Raw genomic sequence first — 20,587 nt, 5'->3', positions numbered from 1 at the left:
GTTGAAAAAGGTTTTGAATTTGAATTTTCAACATGTAATCGATTACCATATGTCTGTAATCGATTACCAGCAACGAAACTCCTGAAATTCAAATTCAAAAGTCATGACCCTTCAAATTATAACTGTGTAATCGATTACACAAACATTGTAATCGATTACCAGTGGAGAATTTTCAGAAAATCTGTCAATAGTCACATCTTTTCATTGGATTTGTGAATGGTCATCAAAGGCCTATAAATAGGTGACTTGGGCATGAATTTTAAGAGAGAGTCTTGATTGATAAAAATGTCTTATCCTCTCAAAAGACAATGAAAGAGATTCCAAAAGAACTTCATTGTCAAATGCTCTCTCAAAAGAAATCCTTGGCCAAACACTTGCAAAATCTATAAGGATTCTTACATGATCTTCATTGTAATATTCTTCTCTTTAAGAGAGAATTCTTCTTCCATTCTTCTTATTCAATGAGATTGGCTAAGAGACTATGAGTCTCTTGTTCTAAAGCATCTGAACACAAGGGATGGGTTGTCCCTGTGTGGTTCAGACTTTGTAAAGGATTTTACAAAGATAGTGGAAATCTCAAGTGGTTTGCTTGAGTACTGGACGTAGGCACCGGAAGTGGTCGAACCAGTATAAAATTGTATTTGCATTCTCTTTTCCCTTATCTTATTTATTTTGTTGCAATCAATTGTGTCTTGCATGTTTAAAGAATATTGTTAAATTGATTGTTGTTGCTTCTTCTGCATTCTAAGCCTATCCCTCTTAAGATTATTGAGGCCACAAGGTCCAACAAATCTTTGTAATTGTTCTACGTTACCCTCATGAATATTTATGTGAGAAAAATGGTAAGACAACCAACTTAATTTTACCACACTGCCTTGACCAGACCTAGTTTGTATATGTGATGAGCATGACGACGAATATGTCATTGATCCTACAAAATAAAATATAATACAATTAATTGACGATAAAATTTATACATTAATTATACATACACAAATTAAGTATATTTACAAAAAATTAATTAAATATATAAAACAAATGGAGTGAAATCAATAACAAAATATATATATTTTAATCACTAAATATATTATATGAATAATATAATTTAAATATACTCTCCAAATAATTTCAAATACATGCAAACACAAATTAAAATAAATAACAAATTATATTTTTCAAAAATTACATATTTCAATAACAAAATATAATATACAATCACGAAAATTTAAATATATTCTACAAATAAATTAAATCACATCTAAACACAACTTTACATAAATAAAAAATTATATATATTCTACAAATAAATTAAATTACATACAAATATAAATTCTACAAATAACCTAATTCATATATATATTCTACAAATAAATTAAATTACATACAAATATAAATTTAAATATATAACATAATATTTATATTTTCGACTAAAAATTAAAATAATATATATACAAAATTAATGACTTCAAATAATTACAAGTAAAATAATTTAACATACAAAATCAATAATTTAAAATACATAAAACTATTCTAATTTAAACATAACATATGAAACTAATAATAACTAAAACTAACGTAATATAAAAAATTTAATTCTGACCTAATTTAAAATTAATAATTTACAGTACATAAAATTATTTCTAATCTATCATATCAAATATTTAAACTAAATGTAATCTACCATATATAAAATTTAAACTAAAGCTAATCTAAAATTAATAAGTTACGGTACCTAAAATTATTCCTAATCTATTATATAAAAAATTTAATTCTGACCTAATTTAAAATTAATAATTTACAGTACATAAAATTATTCCTAATCTATCATATCAAATATTTAAAGTAAATGTAATCTGCCATATACAAAATTTAAACTAAAGCTAATCTAAAATTAATAAGTTATGGTACCTAAAACTATTCCTAATCTATTATATAAAAAATTTAAACTATTCCTAATCTACCATATAAAATTAATAACTTAGAGTATGTAAAACTATTCCTAATTTACCATATAAAAAATTTAAACTAAATCTAATCTACCATATAACATTAAGAATTGAAACTAAACTATACAAAATTATTAACTTACAATACCTAAAACCATTCCATTATCAGAATATAAACATCTATATAAATAAAACATACAAAATATTCAATATATAACTTACAAGTTTTTAAGAAAATGGAAGAACACGAACAACAGCAAGCAACTACCTCTAGCAATTTCACTCTCTCGACACAAGCAATTTCACTCACTCGTTTAACACATTTCACTCTCTCTGCACTTGGGGATATATAAATCCACCAAGCTTAAAGCGCTACCATGGATGGCGACATCCTCCAAGCAACTCGCCAGCACAGAAGGCGCCTTCTGCAGCACCTGAGCCTACACCTGACGCTTGCTGCTTGCCTGAAAAGCCTGCAATGCTGAAGTCGCTGGTCAAACCAGCGTTTCCATTCAGCCTGCAATGCTGGACGCGCCAATACCAGTGGCGACAACCACTGCCTGTGTCGCCAGTGGCAGTGGCAACATGCCACGTGTCAAGTCCCGACGAAAGCGCCAATGGAGATGGCATTTTTACATGCCCTCCACGTAAAAAAATAACACCCTCATGGCATATGTTTCAAAATAGCCCTAGATTGAAAAAAAGTTTGAAAAAGGACATCAAACTGGGAAATTTGCCAAGAAGTAACTCCCTCATCTTCAATTGTTATATACAAGAGTAACTTTCTTGTTCTCTTTGCATTCCTTTTTTAATTTCAAATTTGTCTTCTGTTTTTATTTTTATTATTAATTAATAGTTGAAATAATAAAATAATATTTAAAACCAACTAAGCGGGTGTCTAACGGGAATATTGCACTACTTGAGTGTTTGTCTATTTTTTTCCTTAAACAAATATTATTTTAGTCCCTTTGACAAAATGTTGTTAGAGTTTTCATGTACCTAACTTAACATATTATAAGTCATTTATATGATAACTCCCTTTGATTTTGCATTCTTAATTTCTTATTATTAAACACCCTACCACATGTATATTTTTTTTCTTCAAATTATTCATTCAAAAAGCATTTAGGCGACTCAAAACTTATTTAAGTCAAATATTAATGTTTTTACACTTAAGTCTAACTTCGTGATCGAACATTGCTTACTTCTAGCCTAGCTATATCCTGTAACATTTTATTTTAATTTTTGTTCCAAAAAAGTGGAATGTCACATTGTTGGAGTGATCTAATAGACTTGTCAATAAGTTAACAATGATTCAATTGAATAAGAAAATAAAAAGAAAAAGGAAATTAAGTAAAAAAATGAGATAAAATCAATCAATTTTTTATTTTTTTCAAAAGCATATGGCGTATATATACAATTTTCTTGCTTTCTCTCTTCTTGTTTCTATCCTTGGCCATTCTATCATTATGGGTATTGTGAGGAAGAGAATTAATGGGAAAAAGGATAATTAACAAGGGCGACCCACTCTGCACTTCAACAGGTTGCCAGAATAGCGTGTAAGCCTTCCTACATAATTTCCTACCTTAGCGGTGATCATGTCTTCTCTTGAGAATGGTCTGCTAGCCAGCTCAGGCCCAGATTGCACAAAAAATGCTCCATTCATGTACACATCGTTAATTGATCTCCACTGCCAATTTGCCCATACGTTTTCTGGTGCGTATTCCCTCTTTGTAATCTTCAACCAACATCAAAATATAACAAATTATGATCAATCCAGGTGTCAAGATCAAATAGAGTACATGATAGCATATTGTTACTAACATATTTTTCTACTTTTTCTAATACATTCTTTTTAGCATTGATTAAAATTATTTATAAAAAATAAAAATTGTAAAATTACGAATGAGATAAATTTAATAAAATAAACTAAAATTTTGATCTCTTATTTATATTTTAAGTTTTTGTTTGTTCCCTTATTATTGAATAGTCTCACATTAATTTCTTAATATTTTCCATTATATCAAATTAGTCATTTCATTACTTAATTTATCATACTACTTTGGTCAATTAATAACATGTGACACACTGTGAGAGATATCAGCTAAGTTAAAATTGATGTCGTTAGTATCAAAAACTGACAAAAAGACCAATTTAGTATAACAAGACACTACTATAAGGATCAAAGTAAAAAATATATATATATATATACTTAAGGAATGAAACTGAAACTTAAAATGTAGTTGATAAAGGCCCAACATTCTATTTTAGTCAATAAGAAAATGACATCTACAAAAAATTTGATAATTTCTATAATAAATTTCAGCTCATAATAGTACGAAGAAAAGAGTGTCACTGACTAACAAATACTATTTAGATGCATACCTGTTTAGCGAATTGGTTGTCAGGGGCAATAAAACGGTTACCCTCACTGATAATGGTGGGGTTCTTGCTACCACCAATGGCATACATTTCCCAGTGAGTGTAGTCATTATTTACCGAATGGACAAAACCATATCGAACTCTGGGCATCCTTTGAACTAATCTTTTGCCGAAGTGGTTGAATGCCAAGGTGATTTGCATGATCTTATCATCAGAATAACTGTCACTGGCACCAAACAACATCACCTGCACAATGCACAAACAAAACTCAAACCCAACAACTACAAATTAAAGCCAACCTAAAGGTTGTTTTTAATTTGTTTCCCTTTAATTAATTGCATGGAGAAATTATGATATGGTTTGGGACCATGTGATCCCGACCAATCTTTACAGAAAATGTATCTAAGTTTTACTAATTCTTTCATACATGTTATATAAGGAGATTAATCAGGATCATATGGTATTGGACCATATAATATTTTTTTTCGATAAATTATTATATGATAAGAATATATGTTTTAACCAATATTTGTATGACATGTAATTAAGTTTTATTAATTTTTTTTACATGAGATTGGCCAAAAGTCATAGATCATATAAACAATTATCTCTATGCATGACACATGTAAAATTAAGTTTTATTATTCCTTTTATAAGTGACATTGATCAAAACCAAATGATCATGGATGAAAAGGAGGTGTCATTCAAGGTGACTCCTCTTGTTACTGGAAAAAAAAATATAAAATATCATTCAGGATTACGTCTCATGTATCTTACTTGACAAAAATAATCCATTTTGGTCAATAAGTCTGAAATGAACTATTACCTCATTGTGGTCTGTGAAATGGCTGTTGGAGATGGTAATAGCAGTGGATCCCATGATGGCATCAATGAGTCCATCACTACAATTTCTCATGGAAACATGGTCAATCCAAACATTGCTGCTACCAAAGATGGAAATGCCATCACCATCACTCTTAGTCCTGAAACCATAATGTGTCTCAGAATCTCTGATCATCCCACCCTCACGAATCACGATGTCAAAGACCTTGATCCCATGGATGATGATGTTCTTCACAAACTGCACCGTGATGCCAGCACCCTTGGCAATGTAAACATCGACACCTCTTCCATCAATGGTCTTGTTGCTGTTCATGATGAGCTCCTGTTGGAGGGTGATGAACATGCTTCGAGCAAAGATGATCCACAACGGGCCGTCACGCGTGACCGCGTGGCGGAGCGTGCCGGGTTTAGGGTTCACCATATCATCGTCGGAGGGATCGGTGACCACGTAGAATGGTCCACCTTTGCCTCCAACGGTGTTTCTACCGAAGCCTTGGACGCAATCTGCGAGCTTCTGGCGATTGTTGGCCCAATTGGGGTCACACCTCCAACACCTGTCGATGGGGTTTGTGGCTATGCATGGACCGTCACCACGATATTTTCCCTTCAAGTTCCTTCGTAAATCCTTCTTGCCAATTGTGAGTCTGTTTGTAAAAAACAAGAGGAATTTATTAGCTTTATCCCGTAAGAAATATAAATTAGGGGAGAAATGATAAATGAAGATGTTCTCTTTCTAACCCTTCTTTTGTGATTATTTGGAATTTATTGAAAATAACCGTGAATGGCCACAAAGATTCATCAAAACGAGTGATTTTTATTTAATTTTAATTAATTAGCGTCAAAAAGTGCCACTAATATTTCTTAAATTGAGAGATAAGAAATTATTAGATATTTTTTATCGAGAAATTATTTTGGATCATCGTGTGTTTATAGTCCAAATGAATTTTTAAGAGATAAATAGTCAATTTTTTTTAATTTGAAAAAAAAAATAACGCAAGTTAGTATGAAATAAGAATAATCTGTTGTATATTTAATAAAAAAAAGTTTGTTACCTTGGTAGTAAAAAAAGGATAGTTAATTTGTTACCAAAATTTTTGCATATTTGACATATTGTCCTTAAGTTATCCCATGACCATACATGACAAAGAAGAGATAGAAAAGAGAATTTATATTGTAATAGACTTCTGTCAATTTCTGTGATATATATTCATTAACAATTGATTTACATCCAGCAAAGGCTAGTAACTTTTTGTGTTCTTTTCTTTGAATTCTGACATGAAAAAGAAGTTAATCTTTCTATGTATGACAGAAAAGGAATATGCCTATAAAAAAATTAGGAGAGTTTTTTTTTTGTTAAGAGAAAAAAAAATGAGGAGTTAATCTTATCTATTACTTAATCTTACATGAATCATTAAAACTAATGTAATTATTATCAAATTGATCAATTGTTAAAATTTTCTAGTATTACTTTTTTTTCCCACAAGCCTCCTCTTTTGGAGGTAATTTTCGAGGCACATTAGACATTAAATATGATTTTTTTTTCCAACGGAAATTCGAACCTTGTTCAATACATTGTGGAAAATTAATATCTTTTGCTAGATCTAATCCTCGTTGGTTTTGTGTTACTTTTTCATGCCATAGTTTAATATGCCATATACCTATGCATTTTAATTAAGAAATTAAAGTAAGGTGTTATATGGTATGAGAAAGCTCACTCGCTAACACTGGAAGTGAAGTTGCTGGAGACTGAATATGGGTCTTCAAAATAAGCTGCCTGACTGTCCACTTTAGCGGCTTTTGCCCTTTCCTGCCAATAACTATCAAACTCATAGACATGGCTCTGCCAATACTCATCTTTCTCTAAGGAATTGGCATTCAGGGTAGGAATAAAAATTGCCAGAGAAAGCAAAAGAAAATAATATTGCTGACAGTTCGCCATAATATTGTTTAGTTTTTTTCTTTGTTGGTGGCCGGTATTGATGCCAGCTGCCAAGGTTTGGACTCCAAATAATTATTAATTGAAGTTTAACCCGGCCACCACAAAGAAAAAAACTACAAAATTGAAGAACCCTTCTTGGGGTTGGATGAAAAAATGTAAGAAAGGCTCCCAAGTTCATATTGGAATAGAAAGCATTTATATAGTGAAAGGAAAGGCGCACCAAAAGCCACATTTGGGTCATGTTGGAGACGCATAATAAGCCAGAAAAAACGGGATACGTACGTACCGAGTTTTAAGAGTGGCATTCATTTTACTTGTGGCAAACAAAAATGCAAATTTTGCAATTTCCTAATTTTCATGTATCCATATAAGAAAATGAGTGATCTACGTTTGCCTCTGAAACAAGGCATGCAGCAAGGATCTTCCAAATTGTGCTAAAAATAAAATATGATTCACGTACGCAATGCATGGACGTGCATGGACGAGGTAATGAACCTGAATTGGATGTTTTTCAGTTTTGCCATGCAAGATGCAACACATGGATTCCTTCCTTAATTTAATGCTTTGTATTTTAACGTCTAGCCCTAAATTCTAATCATTCGAATAAAAAGCAAAAATGTAAGTAAAACATTGACAAACTCTTTGTAATACAATTTTTATCGTTAATTGAAATGTGTCTAGACTTATTAAATTATGAGTGAATCGCATTGAATTGAATAAGAAACAACCTCATATGATATCTTGAGTCCCAATATATTTCTGATTTTAGTCAATAGTATAAAAGTGTATATTTCTCGAAAGTAAAAGACAAATTCACAGACGATGTTTTTTCCATACACAGGTATAAGATCCTACCCATAACCACTAGCTTAAGAAAAAAGTTATTTAGTATCTATCAATCATGTTATATTATGTTAATAAATAAATTTGTTTGAAAGTGTATTATTAACATTTTTAATAGAAAAGTATAGTCTTTTTTTTTCTTTTGGGGTGAATTAGTAAATTGTCGTCTATAACGAACATGAGAAATTGTAGGTTATAGTCAAGAAACAATGTTGGTTTGTGCTTAGTGAAAAGTGATATACACCACAATCAATATTTTCTTTACACTAATTTTTTTTCTTCAGTATAAAATTTCATTAAAATTAAAACTATATTTTATTGATTTTTTTCACCTAAAATTTACTTATAATAAAAATGTTAAAAATTATATTAAATGATACATTATTAACATTTATCCTATTTCCCCTAAAAAAAACCCTTTATCCTATTTTAAACCAATTAACCAAAATATTTCTACCCTAATTTCTTAAGGAAAAAAATAAAGAAATGCATTAGAATATAAATTCAATATTTTATAAAAATTGATTTCATAAAAATATAAAAAAAAAATTACTTTGCACTATATATGCTACTATCTTGTTTAAAATTAGATTAAAAGAAAATAAATAAAATCGAAACGTGCCATATTAAAAGTAATATAAAAAAATCAAATTAAATTAGTAAAATCGTGTAACTAGTGTTAATTAATCCTTGGATGCTCCAGTTCTCACCGTAGGATAGGCCTTCTTTCTTATTAAAGAAATAAATAAATAAACATATAAACCAACCTTGTCTAAGTCCTTGCAGAAACTAAAATTTGATCAATCATGATGTCAGAACTCAAGTTGGATTGCTGTTTCTTGTACCTTCAAGTTGTTTTTGCATTTTTTTGGAATGTTTTTTTATCTTTTAGATTAGTCATTCTAAAAGTCAAAAAATATATATCTAATCAATCCGAAATGTAATTGGTCATTTCGGAAATCAGAAAAAAAAAATACAGGAAGCAACTTGAATATGCATGAAACGGCAACCCTCTCGTGTTTATTGTAGTACGAATGATCCACCATCCATATCATAGAGAAATATGATCCAAAATGAAACCTCATCAAGAAGACACCTTATCCTTTTATATAGAAATCTACTTTTGTGTGCTTTCTTAACTTAAAAGGAAGAGACAAAATGTTTTCACGCGTGTACAAAGAGAGAAAATGCTTTTTTGCTGTACAGCAACAGGCAAAGCAATGCACGGATTTTATATATAAAAGTATAGATATTTTCTTTTGTTACATCATTTTGACACCATAGTTTTATGACCCTCACAAATACAATTGTCTTTTTATTTATTTTTTTTGTCTTTAACCAGAATACTGACAAGACAGGTTATGAATCTATCTGTCATGCTATGAATAGTATAGGTAAAAGTATAAATCCTTTCTAAAATAACTCTAAAATTAAAATCCGTAATATTGTAAATACAGTTTAAATTAACAATTTGACATGAATTAAAAAAAATATTAATTTAAGTGTTGATGTCAAGTCACGCATAGAGTAAAAATTAACAAGTTGAACAACATATAATTAAAAAAACCTACAAATCTAATTCTTTAAAGTTATTGGTGAAATCAAATTTTTTTCTAGCATTCAAGAAAATCGGACTGAAAAATCAACCAACATTCATAAACTTGTTTCAGTTATTTGTAAGACTAGGGCATGTTTATTAAAAAAAAAAGGAAACTAAGGATAAATTTTTCATTGAGTAAATATTTTCTAATTGAAGAGTTTTTAAAATAAAGACATAAAATGATAAGCTATCATGAAATTTTCATCTCTTATTCATTTATTTATAAACACTATATACTCTTAATTCAAAAAATAAAACTTTACACTCCCTTTCCTTTTTGTCCAAAACCTCCCAATCCAAATTTTCCCCAATACATTGCCATCTAGATCCAGGAACCTGTTGAAGAATTATGTGCTATCAATGGCAGTTTTATACAATCTTGTCATACTATCTAAATATTGTATACTTTGTAAACATAATAATGTATATATAATATGAAGGCTTCCTAATTTCAGAAGAGCCAGCATTTGGTTGAAATGAACCCTCTGCAACCTTCTCTATAATATTTGCTTCAATGCAGCATATATACGTTCAGCAACAGTGGCACATTTCAACTCACTTCAATTGTGACTTGCCATACCATCATCTACTCTTCTGTCTTTATACTTGCCTCCTAAGAAACATATACAAGGTGGTGGTGATTTTCCAAAATACAAACAATTATATTATGATGCCTCCCAAATCTTATAGTCCCTTCCCTCCAAAGCTGAGGACCATCTTTGAGATCCACTAGGTGGTTCAAAATGACCAGGTCCAATTTTCATAGCAACTTTGTCATCAACGATAGCTGCATAAACATCCCTTTCTGCCTTGCAAATTTTAAGCTTAAAACAAGAGGAGACAAATGTGAGTATCAATGTTTGTATGTTATATAATGAGGATCTTCAGTTTTTTATTAAGATAAAAATATAATGTAAGCATGCATATGGTTTACATATCAAACACCAAGAAAAACAAATATCATGCATTTCAAGTTTCAACTGTTAGCACTAAGACATAGTTGCCACCAAAACATAGATACATTCTCAAGGAATATTGCAAGCAGAGATTTTCCTTTACTTTTTTCCATCATTATTGCCATTGCCATCTATATTATGATGAGTAATTTAGTTAACTCTTTTAAACTAAGTTAATAACCAAAACATGCTTTGTGATAGAATCCCATCACAGTAGGAAAAGCAAGTTTGACAAGGGAATAGAAACTCCAGATAGTGAGGATAATGTGAGAAAGAGGTGTGGAATGTGGATTTGGGCTGCAGCAAACTAGCGTAAGTGGCAAGAATGAAGGAACAGTTAGGAGCAAAGCAAGGCATTAAAGAAAGCATAAAGGGGCTGGTGCTGGAGAGTTATGTGGAAATTAAGGTTTTGGAAACAGCTTACACTCTACAGATTATTGTTATTCTATATTTTCCTTTTCCGGTTTGAAAGAATTATGCATTACTTTCCCTCAGTTTCTGGTATCTGTTAGTTTCAGTGACAGTCACTTTCACTAATTAATGCAATGATATTTCAGTTCTGATTTTCAGTTCCTATGACTTTGACATGCAAAGATAAAGTTCCTCATCATCCACCCCAGAGAATATCCACTTAAACAATACAATGTAGTACATGAGAGAATATTCTGATGCTTACTGTACTCCTGCAGTGGATCTTGTTCCGCTTCCTGATAGAGATAAGTGTTGCTATTTCAGTTTTATAGTGAGAAAAAATATGGTCATAGAACACTGATGGTGTTCCTGGGTGAGTAAGAGTGTAGGCATATCCCTGCATTTCTTTTCCACTGGGAAATCTCCAATGACCCTTCAAGAGAATATATGAAAGAAAATTCATTATAGTAAATATTTTTAGCATATCAAATAAGTGCACCCAAAAAACATTTTAAAAAAACAACAATGAATAAAACTTCAATTCCTTTTACCATTACTTTTTATGCATAAAACTGTTACAAATGTTTATAAATACACTAATAGGAATCTCTCTCTCTCTCTCTGTATGTATATATATTTGAAAAGATTCAAAGGAAAATTCCTAATTTGAAAATCTCCAATTTTACTAGTCTTCATAATAATAGGTGCACAGTCAATGATAATGAATTATTTCAATCAAATTTAACCTTGAAAGAATATCCAACAGTACCAAAATACTTTTGAAAGGGGGAGTTCAAACCTGGGTAGAGCCAGTGTCATGATTTTCTATAAAAGTAACAGCACGAGACGGCCACCATCCAAGAACACCGGGGGGTTTCCCCTTCTGATCTGACAAGCGCCAATATTCACATCTTTCCAAAGCCTATACGGAGAAGAATTTAAACAAAATATCACCAACATTATATAACATACAGCCTGCTGGTCTGGTAAAAAGAAAAAAGTTAACAGCATGCACATTTTTCTGCTCATCTTTTGAAGCATCCTTACAAGAGGTGCAGTGAGTTTCAGTTCGAACTTTGAAAATAAATTAAGAGCCTAAGGTAAAGTTGTTTACATCAGAACAGCCTAAGGTAAAGTTGTTCACAAAACTTGCTTGGGATAAGTTATCAACAAGAGAGCCTTATGAAAAGTTTATGTTAATTCTTCATATTTGCAATACAATACATATAATTAAGTCACTATAATTTTCCCCACATGAACATCCATTAAAATCTCAGCCGTGGTAGTAAGCAGCTTATCAGCAGTGAGGTTGTTTCACTAGCAGCATTATCACTGCTACAGTAAAATTATTTAAAAACAAAAAAGAAACATAGTAGTTCACTGGCTTTGCACAAAAAGATTACAAACAAATTCCAACAAGCCAACGAAATTAGTAGTATACTAGTATCTCAAAACAAATAACTGACTTTGTAAGATTTTCAAGTCAACCTAGAGATATACCCAGTAGATTCAGAAAATTTTATGCATGAAAAAATTTAAATAGCTGTTATTGAAAGTTGAAACATTCAAGTTGAGTGCTTACAGAGTGAAGAATCCCTTTGGTTGTAACATCAAATGCACCAGCAGTACCAGCAGTAGCATTGATCCAGTCAACGATCCTCTGCCTATGTGCATCTTGATTATGATCCATTTCACCATATGTATAACTAAGGGAATCCCAGTACTCTCCTACCGCAAAGTAAGGTTCACTTGCTTCCAGGTAGTCCTTTACATAGCCACCCCAAAATCCCCTGACAAAGTCAAGCCTCCACCCATCATACCCAATTTCTTCCCTGAAAAGTAAACAATATTAGGAAAAAAGAATTACAATAATTGTAATACTTCAACACAACGGAAACAAAGGGGGGTTAACATTTTATTAACAAGCATCACAGAAACATTATAGGGAACAGGGATTTAGGACGAGAATGAGAGAAATAATATATATATATATATATATATATATATATATATATATATATATATATATATAAGGGACAATGAATCATATTCTCTAACATTTACTAGACTACTAGAGTGATAAAAAAAACGTACTTACCCTTATTTATATTAATACTAGACTCCTAAGTCCAATTAACTAAGGAATCAAATCATGAAATATGCAAACCACTCTTACGAGATCAGCTATTATACTTTAAGTACTCTTAATTAGAATATTATTTTGAGATATTCTAGAAGAGTACAATAAGGGGGAAAAGGGCAAATAAGTATGACTATAGGATAGAAGGAAAGAATCAACTGAGTTTCAAGGACAGCAAAATAAAAGATTAGATATTAATCCCAAGTTTGGGATGTGAATAAGGAATAGCAGGCTATCCTCTGTGATTGACTGCTATTTAGTCACAATTTTGGACTCTATTCACACAATGCAAAAACACTACACAATGAGCTTCCTATAGAGGCCAGCAGGACACTTTGACACAGACACTTCTCTTTAACATAGCAATGAAGTAAATAAATAAAAGGCATTATTTAATATTTTAATTTTAATTTTTAACATTATACTCTAAGCTGTATTCTTAAAACTAATATCTCTAAATTTGAGCGAACAGAGGGTTTGGCTATAAGTATTCAAGCCAACCAGAAATCTTTTTTAATTGGACAATTAGTTAGCAGTATTAGGCACATGTCATACAGGTGTCAATGTCAGAAACATATCCAATCCTTCAATACATCAAATCAACCAGGAGCATCTAGAGAAACATTAGATAATGCTGTAATCCCACTCCGTATGAGATTTCCAAAATGGTAACAGCATCAAGTCAGCACAAATTTAGACATACTGTTAGAGAAGCCCATAGTCAACACCCTCCTTGGAACACACACAACAACAAAAGGGGAAAATTAAAAGAAATTGAAGAAATAGTATCAGTAAACATAATTACTTATGACCATAGATGAGGCACATTCTCAAATTTGAAAATCTTTCAAGTTTCGATGAAAACATATTAGCTAAACCCTTCAGCCTCCTACATAAAGTCATCATGTTTTTACATAAACAAATGTTTTATTAAGAAATATGTGTAGCACAAAGTAGGTTTTGTTGGCAATCACCTGAACAGGCCAGCTATAGGCAACAACAAAGAAGATTTGAAGGAAAATCATTGAGTCCATGAGGAAATGTCATAGGGTAAAAATCAAGAAACTAAGATACAAATAAGCCTATGCTACAACTCAAATACAAAATAATTCATTGTCGTTAGATGTTTGAGAAAAATTAAGACACCCATAGAAGAATGAGGATAATACAGAACTTAGATCTCTATTTGCTATACCTCAAGCATCCTCTCCTAAAAGAAGTCAGAATTCTCTTGTTATATCATGAATTGAAGCACACATGAAACTAATACAGTGGCTAATTGGTTAAGCCACATTCTGGAGACTGAAACACAGCTTCCAACAAAAAAGTCTACAAAAATCTAGAAGATGGTTTAATGTCAAGTTTTATGACAAATTATCTTAGTTCTCTGGCATAGCCTCTTTAAAAATGAAACCTTGAATAATAAACAATAGAATTATAATGAATGAAGTAGCAAACTGGCTGGCTATATTCTTATCTGACAACATTTTGTGGTCGTTGTAAGGTTTTAAAAATTAGGATCTGAAATACAAACCTCATCCAGCATAACCATTCTTTAAGATCCTTTCTCACAAAGTCCTGTGAATGATCAATGTTTGGAGCAGCATGAAAATTGTCTCCACTACTCTTGTTGCCTCTCCCCTGCATGGCAGAAAGACTATATATTATGCATATCAGATTCACCCAGAAGGATAATTGTATCATTGTATGAGACACTAACAACAAAAGGAGTTGTGGGTTTCATATTACATTATTTACTTAACAAGATGGTAACCAAACATAAGCATGAAATAAACTATTTGCAAAGTGTCTCTTCATTCTTTTACCAATGAACTATAAAACTTCAATCAGTAGTTTTCAAATGTAAATATTCAATTCTTTTAGGATGATTACCAATACTGAGTGAAGAGTAAAGAGTAAAGAGCAAAGTACATATAGAAAACCCACGTCTACCTGAAAATGTGGATCATCAGCTACAATTGCACGATCATCCCAGTTGAGACGACCTCCAAATAAGTTCCAAATACCACTCTGGTTCTTGAAGTGAGCACAGCGGTGATTTAAAACAGCATCTCCAAGCACTTTGATTCCAACTTCATGCAAAGTTTTCACCACATCCTTCAGTTCATCAATAGTTCCATATCTGAAATATTAAATAAAACATAGTAGTTCATATCAAAGTTCCTTTTCAAGGAGATGTACAATTATGTTACATCCCAAGGCATCTTATTCTTTTCTCTTTTCATGCAATGTATAAACCAGAACATAAAAGAATGTCGCCATCAACACAAGTCAATCGGTGACTATAATATTTGAAGGTGCAGCATATGGCATATGCATTTAAGGGTAAACAATTTGCCTAACAACAGGCCCTCTATATAGATAAATGGCCTCCGCAACTATGAAACAATAGAGACCTTTAAAAGAATTTGAATCAAGTACCTAGAATTTAAATTATATAAATCCTTTGGCATATATCCTTCAGGTGAAACAGACTCTGTAGGTGGTGGTAACCATATCACAGTAAAGCCAAATGATGCCAGTTCTGCAGCTTTCTCTTTAAGCTCCATATACCATCTTCCAGATTTATGAGATTCCCAATTAAACCCTTGGCATACAATTTCGTACCCTGTGCCTGTTCCCGAGGAAATTTGTGGAGGCAAGTCAGGCAATAATAGTGTCTTAGATTCCACAGCAGCCTCAGATTCCGCAATAGTTTCCTCTGAGAAACTTGGAACTGAGCTTCTGAAGATACTATAAGCTTCAGCAGCTAGTTTTTCAATTTCTTGAAGAATGCTTTCTTGTGCTTCTTTGGATTTTGTCTTTCGATTCTTCTCAGAGGAAATGTCTGTCACCAAATGCCTTATTTCGTTGATTATTTCATCAGTAAATGCAGATATAGATTCCTCTTGACCTGCCTCTTCAGTCACTTCCCTCTGCACACCTTCTGATTGATCTTCTCTGTTGCCAGTAATTATGCTTCCAGAACTTGGGAGAGGGATATAAAAGTCATCTCCCATGTCATTTATCCAAGTACTGTCATTTAGCTTAAGAACAAAAAGAAATCCAGAAAATTCTTCTCCCAAAGAGAGTTGTACTGAACTTCCCTCTCCACTGTCTCTTGACTGCAGAGGAGGACAGACAGGTAAATATATTATAAAACACCAAAATGGCATAGAAATGCAATACCACATTCTGACTGCCATAAACCAAATTTCCAAATTTTCCAAGAGAAAGAATAAAAGGGGAAACAGAGTAACTAAAATAAACCTTTAGAATAAAAGGATGCATTAATATCATGCATTCAATATTTCAATCATAATCCAGATATATTCATCATCACTTATAGGCATACATCAGTATTTAGAAAAAGGAACTGCAGTGAAGTACAAGATTAGGGCAGAGGGTAAAATGCACTGGGATTGCTGGACCTATTTAGATATAAAATTTTGAACATTAAGCAGATTAAATTGTTAAAACAACGACTAACTAGAAAAATAGAGCATAGATTTGAGTTCAAGAAAACACCATACATAACTAAAGGTAGGACAAGAACAAAAGATTAATCCTTGAGATATTGGCACAACATACAGTCTTAGTTTTTATAGTCCATTAAGAACAAATCACATAATGTGAGTTTTTTACTACAATTTTAAAAATGATGGGAAAATCAAGTTCAAAATCCCATGGAATTATTTGAGTATAGAAACATCTTCCTTGAATATGTCAAAATCAATAGCATCACCAACAGAGCAATAGTATTGAAATATATTTCATAACCTACAGCAGTGCTAAAACATTAAAAAAAGAAGACAACCTGTCAGAACTCTACCTGTAATTTAGTTCTTAAAGCTCTGTCCTTAAATGCTATTGTTTCTGGTGGATGAGGAGCAGGTGGAATTTCCCACCACTTCAAATCATCCCTACAAACACCCCAGTGAAGGAGAATATCTCCAGGTATATCTGTTTCTAAATATAAAATATTCTTAGCTGTCTCAGAGCACTTCCTAATGGAGACACTGATAGAGTTTTCGACAATAACTTCCTTGGTAATTGATAGGTCTACATAGAAACCTTCCAGTTGACTATTTTCCACTTTTGTATTTATGGATCCACTGTTGTCATCTTGATCTTTGTCATGTGTTGCTTCTGACTTGAGGAGAATGTTAGATATCTGCCCCAAGGCCCCTAGGAGAGGAAAGACCATGAAATGTGTCGCAGTTCAAGCACGCCAAAATAAAGGTGTGAGGACACAGCTAAAAGGATTAAAAGATTAAATTGAAAAGAAATAGAGAGTGCCAAACACATTATAAACTCAAAAAATGATGATTTCAAAATTAAGTAGATAACTGGCTCATTATTGCAAACTTTGTCAGCACAAATATTGAATACAAGATGATGTTAGGATCTAACCAAGTTTCATTCTTCTTACAAAATAAACATTGTTACTTTTCCCTTAATGTGGAATACAAAATTGAAATACATATCAAATTACAAACATTTTCTTTTTCTTTTCTTTGATGCAATTTTTTTATGGCTGTTCACTGATCACACTGTTGTTCATTATATTTAAGCATCTTAAGAAAAAGTTACTCATTACTTGAAGATGAAGATAGCATACGTAAACATGAACCAGTTGGAACTATAGGATATAATGAATAATAGAATTATGATTTGTTTGACACACTCTAAAAGCCATGAAATAGTATAAATTTCAGAAAAGAGATGAAATAGAAAAAACTGAAGCAAAAAAGATCACAATATATGATTTCAAAAAACCTGGCCACAAACTAAAACCCTTTTTAGGTCCAATTATATTAGCATCCTCTTTAAGGTAGTTGACCAGAGGAACCTTGAAATCTCTTCCTTTGTGTTGGTACCAAGCACCGGTTTCCTCATCCTGCAATGGATCAACATGGCCACTCAAATCAATCAGAAAGAAGGAATAAGTACTGAAAGGGAGGGGGGGAATTTGACCAAAAGGTTCTTTAGGTCAACCACATATTCAACATTAAGAACTAACATCTCCAACTGCTAACTGTAAGAAATATAAACCTTGAGAACAAAATTAATAGCTGAAATATCATTGTTGGGTTTAAGATCAATCTTGACTTCATGTAAAATATCTCCTTCAGCAGATGACAATGATTTCTTCATAGGTGTCTCTATTGCATAGTCCTGAAAATTTCACTTCACACTCAAAATTTCTGCATGGCAATAATGAACACGGGCCAAATGTGAGAGCATGAGAAGTCATGAATCCATTGTCTACCTTAATAGGAATAGATCCAGGGGGTATCATATCGCGAGGAGGTTGATCCCATTCACTGGAGAACCAAAATTACATCTTAATCATATATCTTCATTGGATCATTAACATTAAGATTAAGCTAATACCATGATGCAAAATATAAAGCACAATCATGAATCGCCTCATATCTCAAAATCAAAATGAAAGTTAATTCAAACACCTTATTTTAACATGCTGTACCTTCCAACATCATCCACACGGGAAACTCCCCAGTGAAGAATCCATTTCCCTGGTAGATTGCAACCCACTGTAAGCTCCCAATTTCCCAAATCCTTCCCCTGATCCAATCTTACAAAGATCTTTCCCTCCACCTGCAGATTCCATCACAATTAACACAAGAATCCCATCAATGCCAAACACCACACACTATGTCTATTAAAACACAAAAGCAAAAAGGAAAAGGCCTTTTTAAGTTCTGGATATTCCACACCCCCCCCCCCCCCCCTTTTTTACAGTATTTCCATTCTATCTGATTGGTCAGAGAACAAAGATAAACAAAAGAAAAAACGTGAAACAATAAAAGAGTGCATATCAACAACAACAATCAAGCTGATCCAAACTTTTACCCCTTGAAACCCAAAAAAAAGGTACAAAACAAAATTCTAACACCCTTCAACTTCTCCACTATTTCCTCAAAAAAAAATCACAATTTCACTTCTGGGTATTCCCAAAACTCTCTATAAACCAAACACCACTCCAAAAAAAAGTGAGAAGACAAAAAAACTGAAAGAGAGACCAGTTCAGTTCGGTTGATGGGGAAAGTCTGATCGAACGAGACATCAGAGGACTGAATTGACTCGAGGGTATCCGTGTTTGTGGCAAAAGCTTCAAACTTTGGAGTGTGAAACTTGTGTGGTTTGCAAGAGGCAAAGCTATAGTTACAGTTATTGTTGTTGTTGGAGTTGAAGAGGGTGAGAGTGGAAGCGGAAGTGAGAGAGAATGGCTTTGGCCTGGAACGGTGAATGGAAAGTTCTCTTTCTCTTGTGAAGTAGTGGTTGAAGCAGAAGAGAGGGGTGGTGGTAGTGGTGGAGATACTCATGGTATGTAACTATGTATGATGGTTCCTTTTGCAAGGAAATGGGAATGAAAGAAAGAGGTTGTAGAAACATAAAGAACAACCAGCTTTGTATGTTTTGTTGGATTGTAGCAACTTGGAGGTGTGGACAGAAATGTTTTTTCAAATTTAAGAATTATTATTATTAAGAATAAAGAATAATATATTGCGTGTTCTTTTTCAATAATTATTATTATTTCCCCTCTTGGGATGGATGAGGTTGATTTTGATTTTGATTTCTTTTCTTCTTTTTTGTGAGCAAAGCAAGGGACTAGTAGCACATCACCGAATGAACACCTCGATCAACTGAAAAACTGGATTTGAATCTTTAAGTAAGCTTTTAGATTTACGAAGGAAGATTCCATTAAAAATATTAATCAGGTTGGCTAAGATTGCTTTTCAAGAGTTTTTGTTATATAGCAGCGTTAAAAATTGGATCAATCGTGAACTCAATCCAGCTATTAGATTGATTGATTTTTTTTGTCGCTAATAGATTGATTAATTTTTTTATGACTATAGATTGATTATTAGTTAAACTAGTGGATTATTGATTAAATTTTATAACCAATGTAAATAACATAAAATATAAATATATATTAGAGTTTAAAGATTATACATTAATAACGCATAATTTATTTTCTCTATATGTGTAGATACTGATAGGTTTACTAGTTATTTATGGTGGTTTAATAGTAAATTGTTCTATTGAACTCAATCCATCTTGGCAAGTCATTTATGGAGGATTCTTTTCCTATACTGTTAGATTTTTATTTGATCTTTATTGTGATACCATACACCTTTTTTTACAGGATTATTTCTTCTCCCAATAATTTCTTCCGTCACCATACATCTTCTTCCTTCACTTCACTATTGTTGTTGCTACTCAAGTATTGTCTGATGCACCAGAAAAGATACCTCCGTGTGGTCTTTCATAAATTTTTGGTCTCTTCCCTTTGACCAAGGGTGTTCATGGGCAACTGAATTAAATTGGATCTGACCAAATCCTTAATCTCACCCAATCAAATTAGATAGTAAATAATTGTTAAGTTTTTAAAAATATATTTTTTTTACTGAATAATATATGATAAATGACTAAATGTTTTTGTTTTTGTTTTGTAATTTATGTGTTAAAAATGTTGGTCAAGATATTCATAAAATTAAA

General features: G+C 32.1%; 2 protein-coding genes across 3 annotated transcripts; both read right to left on the bottom strand.

Annotated features, from left to right (window-relative positions):
* Window positions 1-3,308: 3,308 nt before the first annotated feature.
* On the bottom strand, window positions 3,309-7,270 carry LOC114424622 (pectate lyase-like). Its single transcript, XM_028391487.1, has 4 exons — window positions 6,887-7,270; window positions 5,155-5,815; window positions 4,332-4,574; window positions 3,309-3,684 (listed from the first exon to the last, which is right to left on the bottom strand). The coding sequence occupies exons 1-4, from the start codon at window positions 7,108-7,110 to the stop codon at window positions 3,457-3,459; spliced, it is 1,356 nt and encodes a 451-aa protein (XP_028247288.1). The 5' UTR covers window positions 7,111-7,270; the 3' UTR covers window positions 3,309-3,456.
* A 2,471-nt stretch (window positions 7,271-9,741) lies between these two features.
* Window positions 9,742-19,503, bottom strand: LOC114423251 (alpha-amylase 3, chloroplastic). 2 transcript variants are annotated; one of them, XM_028389936.1, is made up of 13 exons: window positions 19,108-19,503; window positions 18,552-18,682; window positions 18,333-18,387; window positions 18,116-18,238; window positions 17,840-17,960; window positions 16,893-17,248; window positions 15,503-16,185; window positions 15,014-15,203; window positions 14,595-14,701; window positions 12,503-12,752; window positions 11,720-11,842; window positions 11,186-11,353; window positions 9,742-10,377 (listed from the first exon to the last, which is right to left on the bottom strand). In XM_028389936.1, exons 1-13 carry the CDS (start codon window positions 19,408-19,410, stop codon window positions 10,219-10,221), a joined length of 2,769 nt encoding a protein of 922 aa, XP_028245737.1. In that variant the 5' UTR covers window positions 19,411-19,503; the 3' UTR covers window positions 9,742-10,218. The 2 variants fall into 2 exon arrangements, with proteins under 2 accessions (XP_028245737.1, XP_028245738.1); XM_028389937.1 differs by lacking the exon at window positions 19,108-19,503 and having other exon boundaries at window positions 18,532-18,627.
* Window positions 19,504-20,587: the final 1,084 nt, after the last annotated feature.

The sequence above is a fragment of the Glycine soja genome, chromosome 8 (assembly GCF_004193775.1).
Source record: "Glycine soja cultivar W05 chromosome 8, ASM419377v2, whole genome shotgun sequence".
Classification (NCBI taxonomy): Eukaryota; Viridiplantae; Streptophyta; class Magnoliopsida; order Fabales; family Fabaceae; genus Glycine; species Glycine soja.
Note: the sequence above shows the minus strand (reverse complement) of the source record. Positions and strands in the feature narration are given on the sequence as shown.

What these genes read in the sequence shown, in the direction of transcription:
- LOC114424622 (XM_028391487.1), bottom strand. Translation starts at nt 7,110, where the DNA reads ATGGCGAACTGTCAGCAATATTATTTTCTTTTGCTTTCTCTGGCAATT. An exon ending in TTCACTTCCAGTGTTAGCGA is followed by an intron (nt 5,816 to 6,886) that starts GTGAGCTTTCTC and finishes TTTTACAAACAG; the next exon opens with ACTCACAATTGGCAAGAAGG. An exon ending in ACAACCAATTCGCTAAACAG is followed by an intron (nt 3,685 to 4,331) that starts GTATGCATCTAA and finishes TGTTGGTTGAAG; the next exon opens with ATTACAAAGAGGGAATACGC.
- LOC114423251 (XM_028389936.1), bottom strand. Translation starts at nt 19,410, where the DNA reads ATGAGTATCTCCACCACTACCACCACCCCTCTCTTCTGCTTCAACCAC. An exon ending in CCATCAACCGAACTGAACTG is followed by an intron (nt 18,683 to 19,107) that starts GTCTCTCTTTCA and finishes TGGAATCTGCAG; the next exon opens with GTGGAGGGAAAGATCTTTGT. An exon ending in ATGACACTGGCTCTACCCAG is followed by an intron (nt 11,354 to 11,719) that starts GTTTGAACTCCC and finishes ATTCTCTTGAAG; the next exon opens with GGTCATTGGAGATTTCCCAG.